The 7461-nt window shown below is 38.9% G+C and overlaps 1 protein-coding gene across 1 annotated transcript; it reads right to left on the bottom strand.

Annotated features, from left to right (window-relative positions):
• Window positions 1–6287: 6287 nt before the first annotated feature.
• LOC149242621 (F-box/kelch-repeat protein At2g44130-like) lies at window positions 6288–6914 on the bottom strand. Its single transcript, XM_089370907.1, has one exon. It carries the CDS (start codon window positions 6912–6914, stop codon window positions 6288–6290), a length of 627 nt encoding a protein of 208 aa, XP_089227033.1.
• Window positions 6915–7461: the final 547 nt, after the last annotated feature.

Here is a 7461-nt window from a genome sequence, read left to right as displayed (position 1 = left end):
TGACCATGTCCTCTGATCTCCACGTTTCAGCATATTTGGCCTTCCATAATTTTGTCCAAGGTGTATGGGGTTCCTTGAGCCATCACCACCAAAGCTTGGATCCACAAGCTTTGTTGATAGTATCCAGGTCTTGCAGCCCTAAGCCCCCCGAGATTTTTGGCTTGCATAATTTAATCCAGGCTACAAGTGCCCACTTATGCTTATCTGCTTTTCCTGACCAAAGAAAGGCTCTTTGAATATTACTAATTTTATGTATAACCATTTTTGGAGCTGGGAGGATAGAGAGCATGTAGAGAGGAATGGCTTGCAGAACCACCTTAATCATTACAAGTCTTCCTACAAAATCAAAACTCTGTTGGTCCAGTAATTCCCCCTGTCCTCTAACTTGGAAAGAAAATGCTCCGAGTGGATTTTTTGCCAAGGCTTGCCAGTGAGAGGAATTCCAAGATATTTAGAAGGAAGGTTGTGCCTCTTGAAACCAAGGATATTAGTGAGGTGCTTTTGGACCACCAAGTGTGTATGGAAGAAAAAACAAAAGATTTGTCCAAGTTAAGATCCATACTAGAAGCTTGGATGAATAGGTTCAAAATGGCTTTGAAACCTTAGGCCTCCTTAGTAGTAAGGGTGCCATGCAGCATAATATCATCCACAAATTGGTGATGGGTAGTTGCAGGAGCGTGAATCAGGGGCTGAAGACATTTGATGATATTCCTATCCTTAGCTGATTTGATGATTAGACTAAGTCCTTCCATTAAGATAACAAAAAGGAAAGGGGAGATGGGATCTCCTTGACGAATTCCTCTAGAAGGGAAGAAGGGGTCCAAAGGGGCTCCATTAACTAAAATAGAGAAGCTGGGAGATTTTACCATGGCTAAAATCCATCTGATCCAATGCTAGGCAAACCTAAAAGCTTTCAAAATTGCTTCAAGATAAGTCCAACTAACCTTATCATATGCTTTTGATAGGTCCAGTTGAATGATCATTCCAGCCTTTTCGTTAGATTGAAGGGTGTGGATCATTTCCTGTGCAAATAAAACATTGTCCATGATTTTCCTCCCTTCCACATATCCCGACTGCTCTTCTGAGATAATCAAAGGGAGAATAGGCTTTAACCTGCTAGCCATGACTTTGGAGATGATATTGTACAACACATTACAGAGGGCTATAGGTCGAAATTTAGAAGGTGTGTAGGCAGCCTCTTCTTTGGGGATGAGAGAAATAAAGGTGGAGTTTATGGATTTGAGTATGGAGGAGGATCTTCTAGAGTCCCCGACCACCGCCCAAATGTCTTGCTTCTATCTCCTAGCAATCTTTGAATAAATCAATGGTGAATCCATCTGGTCCCAGGGCTTTGCCATTAGCCATATATTTGACTACCTCTTCAACCTCCGGGAGGGTGACCAAGCGGTCTAAGGATCTGTTCTGTTCGTATGTGATTAGCTTGGGAACAGAGGTAATGATTGTATTGATTGCCTCTTGTCTGTTGATGTCTGGTTCTGTGGAAATAAGACTGAAGTGGCTCCTAAGGATAGAGGCAATTTCCTAATGAGATTGAAAGGAGGTTCCCTGTTCATCCTTAAGCTTGGTTATTTTATGAGTGCCTCTATAATCCATGGCTGAGCGATGGAAAAATTTTGTATTTTTCTCCCCTTCGTTCAACCATTGAATACGGGATTTTTGTCTCCATAAAGTCTCTTAATAATTGCATCTATCATTCCATTTTTGAAGGAGTTCATGCTCTGTGATAATGGAGTTTTGAGATATGTCCCCCTTGATCCAGTTGTTATGTATTAGAGTCATATGATCCTCTAGGGCTTGCTTGTCCTCAAAGATGTTGCCAAAAACCTCTTGGTTCCAAATTCGAAGCTTTGCTCTAATGTGCCTCAATCTAGCTTGTAGTTGAAACATTTTGGTTCCTCTAATGTCCAGATGCTCCTTCCACCAAAGTTGGATGTTGGTGGAGAAAGTTGGATGACTGAGCCAGAATTTTCAAAACGAAAGGGTCTATTTTTTGGGGTGCTTAGAATGGTTTCCTATAAAGAGATGGGCCAATGATCTAATCCTCCAGATGGAATAATCTCAGATTCCACTATGATTCCTTCAAGGAGAATGGTATCCGAGATTAGAAACTGATAAAACCTAGATGCGATAATTCTGTCTCCTCCTCTTTTATTATTCAAAGTGAAAATGCCATTTTTTGGTTGGATGTCCACCAGGTTAGCCATTCTTATTAACGAAATGAGGGCCTTTACATCTATGTCTAAGGTTCGAAGTCCTCCCTTCTTTTCCCCTAAAGAGGTAATCATGTTGAAATCTCCTCCATAGATGGCCTTAGCATGAGACTGCCTTTGTTGCATCTTGGATAGTTTGTCCAGTAGCTGTAGTTTATCCTCCAGCCATTGGGGGGTGTAGACATTTGTGAATAAGTAAGTGCCAGCTTCACCTAGGATTTGCATTTCAATGGAAATGTAGGATCTGGAGGCCTCGACGTTAAGGAGGAGTAGGGAGTGTGGGTTCTAGAAGATGGCTAAGCCCCCTTCTAGACCATTACCCTCTACGTCCAAGTGCTCCATTCTCTTTCCCAGTCTTCTACCTATTCCTTCTAGCTTTAGCCTAGAGCATTTGGTTTCCTGTAGGAAAACAATGTCCGGATATTCCTGTGTGACTTTCTTTTTCAATAATCATTGTTTAGTTTGGCTATTGAGCCCTCTTGCATTCCATGAGAGTATCTTCATAGTTAAAATACAATTATGAGGAGAGAGGGAAAGCCTCAAGGACCTTCATCTTGCCCGATTTGATGAGAATTTGGCCGAGCTCATGTAGTGCCTCATTATTTGTTCTTCTGCCTCATTTCTTTTTGTGTTTTGCATTAGAATAAGTTTGGTGTAGGTTTTGTGCCTTGATGCCCAATCCTTTTGTTGCGCCCAAACCCATTTTCTTCCCTCTAAGGGTTGCATCCTTCCTTGATAGAAAGAGGAAGTTGACTCTATCAATCTCTTCCTCTGGAATGTGCTCCACCCCTTTCTGTTTCCATTGCTCAACTATGGTGTTAAGGTCCATTCCTTCTTGTTCTAGAGTGTCATTTAGGTCCTGATCCTCTGTTCCCACTTCAATTAGTGTCATTTCCTCGTCCCCTTCTGTGTCTTTCCTCAATCCTGGTTCTCAAAGAAAATCATCATTCGAGATTGGATTTGGCATTTGGTTGTTCTGATCATTCTTTTCCAGGATGGCCTGCCCTGCTGTCAGTGTTTGGGTATCCTCCTCTGCTCTAGTTTCCTCTCCAAGAACCTCAAAGGCGTTCATAGACCTTTTGTTGATGTTTCCTGTCTTTGGTTGATTTCTTCTGTTATTGCGGTTTCTGCCTGTGGGTCAGACGAAACCATCCTGATATTTTCTTGGGGTATCCTTGGCCTTCTCTACATGCTTTCACATGGGACATTCCTGGATCAGGTGGCCATGTTCATGGCATTTTCTGCATCTAAAGGGTATTTGTTCGTAGTCTATGGCTTGAAAGAAGACTTTATCTCTATTTTCCAACCATAGACCCTCATGGAGACCACCTGAAACGTCAATTTCAAGACAGATTCTAGTGCAAGATGTGTACCTTTTTTGGAGGGTTACTTCCGATGCTTGAATGAAGGTGCCCAGTTTATTGCCAATTTGCTCCAAAGTGACTGGTCTCCAGTAGTCGATAGGGAGGGAAAACAAGCAGATTAACAGAGGAACATGCTTGAAATTTTCCTTCTTTGGTGCGAAATTTGGTTTCTAGGGCCTCATGTAGAGGCCAGCCGAGGCATAGAAGTAAGGGCCTCCATGAAAAATGTTGTCTCTGTCTTCAAGGTTTTCAAAGACCACTATAAAGAAACCTTTGGCCCCCAGGTGGAGTGTAACATATCCTTTCGGCTTCCAAGTTTGCTTGATCCATTGGCATAAGGCTTTTGCTGTGGGGAAAAAGCCCATGAACTTGCATATCACCGCATGAATAGCCATGTGATCCCTATATGCTTGCATTTCATGGTCAGTGATGATAACCCTCAGGCTTTCTGTAGTTTTTGGTTTACATCTCCCTTGGTCTTTTTGTTGCCTATTTTCCACAGTCGGTTCTTCTGGGTCTGGGCCTTTCAAGGGGGAGGTTTCTGCATCCTCCACTTCTTTGTTGTTCTTTCCCGCTCCTTGAGTGGGATCTAGTTTGTCTTTTCCTTCCAGAATTTTTATGCCTTTTGCTTGATGTAGAAACTGGGTTTGCTTTGTATTTTCATCCATTTTTATCTTCTTGCTGAGCTCATTCTTCCCTGTGGTGTTTGAACACATGATTTGCACTCCTTCCAAAGGAATTTTACCTTTGTCCATCATTATTTGTTTGTAAGAAGGGGTCCCATTGGCCCCCGCTTACTTCATCCATTGGGCTAGGGAAAGCACTCACTATCCTAGTTCCATGAATAGGGCACTGCCCCATACTAGAGTGTGTAACAATGTGCAGACTACAAGCAAAACCCTAGGTCAGATAGTTGTAGAGCTACTAGGGTTATTCACATGTTCCTTCTAGATGTTGTTCTTCAATTACATCAAGATCGAAAACCTTGCTAGTTCTAGTGGTTTTGATTGTTGATTGGTGTCTTTTCAAGAATATATTTTTTCATAACATTATCATTTTTTTGGTTATTTAAATTATTTTTTTATAAATAAAATAAAATATATATAAATGAAAATGTAGAAAATTAGATTATAAGTCTATATAAATGTAAGGAAATACTTAATATAAATTATTTTAAAGTTAATATGTCGAAAAATGTTTTATGTAACACGTGTAATCAACTTAACAATCAAAACAATAAGATGACTTCACTCTACTACATGCTATATAAAGTATTTTTGAGATATGTTTATAATTTATTTATCCATATTAAATAGAAATAATTTGGTTTTTCATTGGAGTGTTATTAAATGTATACATTGCTTATGTACATTTATCTAAGTAATCTCATACAAATGTATTTATAATAATTGTTGGATGGGATGTGACATTCCATGTTCAATCAACCCCCCACTTACACAAGGAATGGATGGGTTGCCATTGTAGCTTTTATGTTTTTAGAGAAAATATTTGACAATTCTTGTAATGCATAATTGTCTCATGGATAGAGTGATGGAAAGGCACCACAAATATCCTATAATGAGGACATTTCATAAGCAAGAAACTTTATACTAGCCATCTTAGGGAATACTATCAAAATTATGGAGAACCTTCTATTCATCCTTGTGAGATAAGCATTGGGTGAGACGGTGTCAATTGTTACCAAAAGTTGTAATAACCTGGCTTAACCCCTAAATGGTCTAGTAAATATACATATGACATTTAGGCTTGTGAACATCTATATGTTAATTAGATTGGTAAGCATAAATTTATTGAGGCTTGGATGTCTTTGTGTGTATAAATTTGTTAGGTCAATGGGCTAATGTACCAATGTCATCTAATGCTAGGGTGACTGTGAATTCAAGTTAGAGAGTTTGTCTTAAAATAGGAGATGTAAGATGTAAGGAACACATGTAATAATAGCTGATTATGACTACACATTAGGGAAAGAAAAAGAGTATGGGGTGTTAGGAACCCACAAAAAAGGTGGTGTGGTGGAACCTAGATATGGTTCCTAAGAAAAAATGATATAATATCCTCAAAAAAAAAATTATGAATACCAAATATTATAACCAAAAACTATAAATAAAAGGTTAAAATGAGAGTAATGGAACACATCCAATTTCTCTTTCTATTAGAGATTTATAGGTGACGCATATGAACCTATGCACTGTGCTATTACCATATTAATGCTACTCCCACTCGCATTTCCCCAATATGATAAACTACTAAAATCATAAGTGGTTTCAAAGCATTATTTAGACATTGAGCTTATATGGAAAAAGTAAGAGCATAACCTTGAAATTGTTTATAGGTTTTGATGAAAAATCTCATATAGAGGATGGTGAATGAAAGGTTCACACTAAATTGATGGCCAAATGTAACAATGAGATATAGTTTTTTGGAACATGTTTATTTCAGAATATGTTTACAATGGGAGAATGGAAGATGAATGGGAAGTACTTAATAGAATGCTAATGAGAAATGTAGCTCCATGATTTCTACTAACTTCCTCTTTCGTGAATCTATATAACTCTCCACTAAAAGAAACAACACCACAACTTCTCCAGACATCTGTACTCAATCTCTCACTATCTTCACACCTTCTCCACCTTCGCGTAGTCGGATCAAAAACCTTGGCATCTCTATTGAACTAGCCTCCGCCTAACACCATGAATTTACCTTGCATGAAAACACCGTGGCATCCCTGGCCGTGCTGTTGGTTCATAGGAGGCAGAATATCCCATTTGTCTTCGGCCACGTTATAAACTTCTGCAGATGCCAGGGGAGTGCCATGGTTATCAATACCGCCGGCCACGTAGACAAGTCCATTGGCAGAAGAGACATAGCACCCAAAGGAATATCTAGCTATAGGCATGTCATCTCCCCGGGTCCATGTGGCAGATACAAAGTCATAAACGTATACCCTCTTCCTATAGTGGTAGAATCTGCCAATGAGAAGCAGTTTCCCATTCACAGCACCGCAGCGACATAGTGGTGTTATTCTAACAAAGTATGGATCGTGGATGGGAGGTAGCATCTCAGAGGTCCCTGTTACAGGGTCGTACACCTTTACTGTACAGAGAATATCGACCCTCTTATGCATTTGAATGAAGGAAAGGAGATGCTCGCTCGCCCCACATATCTTTCTGTCAACATAGAAACTAGGGCTACTCAGCATAACCTTCCAACTTGTGCATACAACTTTCAGATTATCGTGTGATGAGTAAGGCACTCTGAAAAAACAACATAGAAGGAGGTCGTTTGGAATAACGTCCATATCAACAGTTTAAACAAAAGACAACACCTATTTCGTGAAAAGTGAAGGTGAAAAGTTGAAAATGAAGTTAACTAGCATTTGCACCACATGTTGCAAAGAAAACGCAGTAAGGCAATGGTATAAAAAATAATAATGTGGAAGAAATAAGTCAACATTTTATGTAATTTTGTTTCTTTACTAGTGTTTCTTTTTTATCATAAACTGGGTTCTATTGTCTAACAAATCATCTTCATTGATTTTTACACTTTATTGATAAAGTACAGAATCAGAGTCCTAACAAAGTTGAGATTTATACCTTATTATCTTAAACTTGCATGGTTATGTTGTTGATGATTCAAGCCATTTTAACAAAAAAAAAGTTGAGATTTATAACTTGTTATCTTAAACTTGTGGTTATGTTGTTGATGATTCAAGCCATTTCAACAAAAACAATTTGAGTGAAATGTAAATTCCCATTTAGAATAATCTCCAACCTAAGTTCCTATATATCCATTAAGTCAATCCTATATCAAAGTATACACTACAATGGTTACGAGTACAAAATTGT

This window comes from Pinus tabuliformis, chromosome 8 (assembly GCF_031772625.1).
Source record: "Pinus tabuliformis cultivar Carrire ecotype Pingquan chromosome 8, CPIR1, whole genome shotgun sequence".
NCBI lineage: Eukaryota > Viridiplantae > Streptophyta > Pinopsida > Pinales > Pinaceae > Pinus > Pinus tabuliformis.
This window is presented reverse-complemented; position numbering and strand designations above follow the sequence as displayed.

Coding starts and splice junctions, on each gene's coding strand:
- LOC149242621 (XM_089370907.1), bottom strand. CDS start 6,914: ATGGACGTTATTCCAAACGACCTCCTTCTATGTTGTTTTTTCAGAGTG.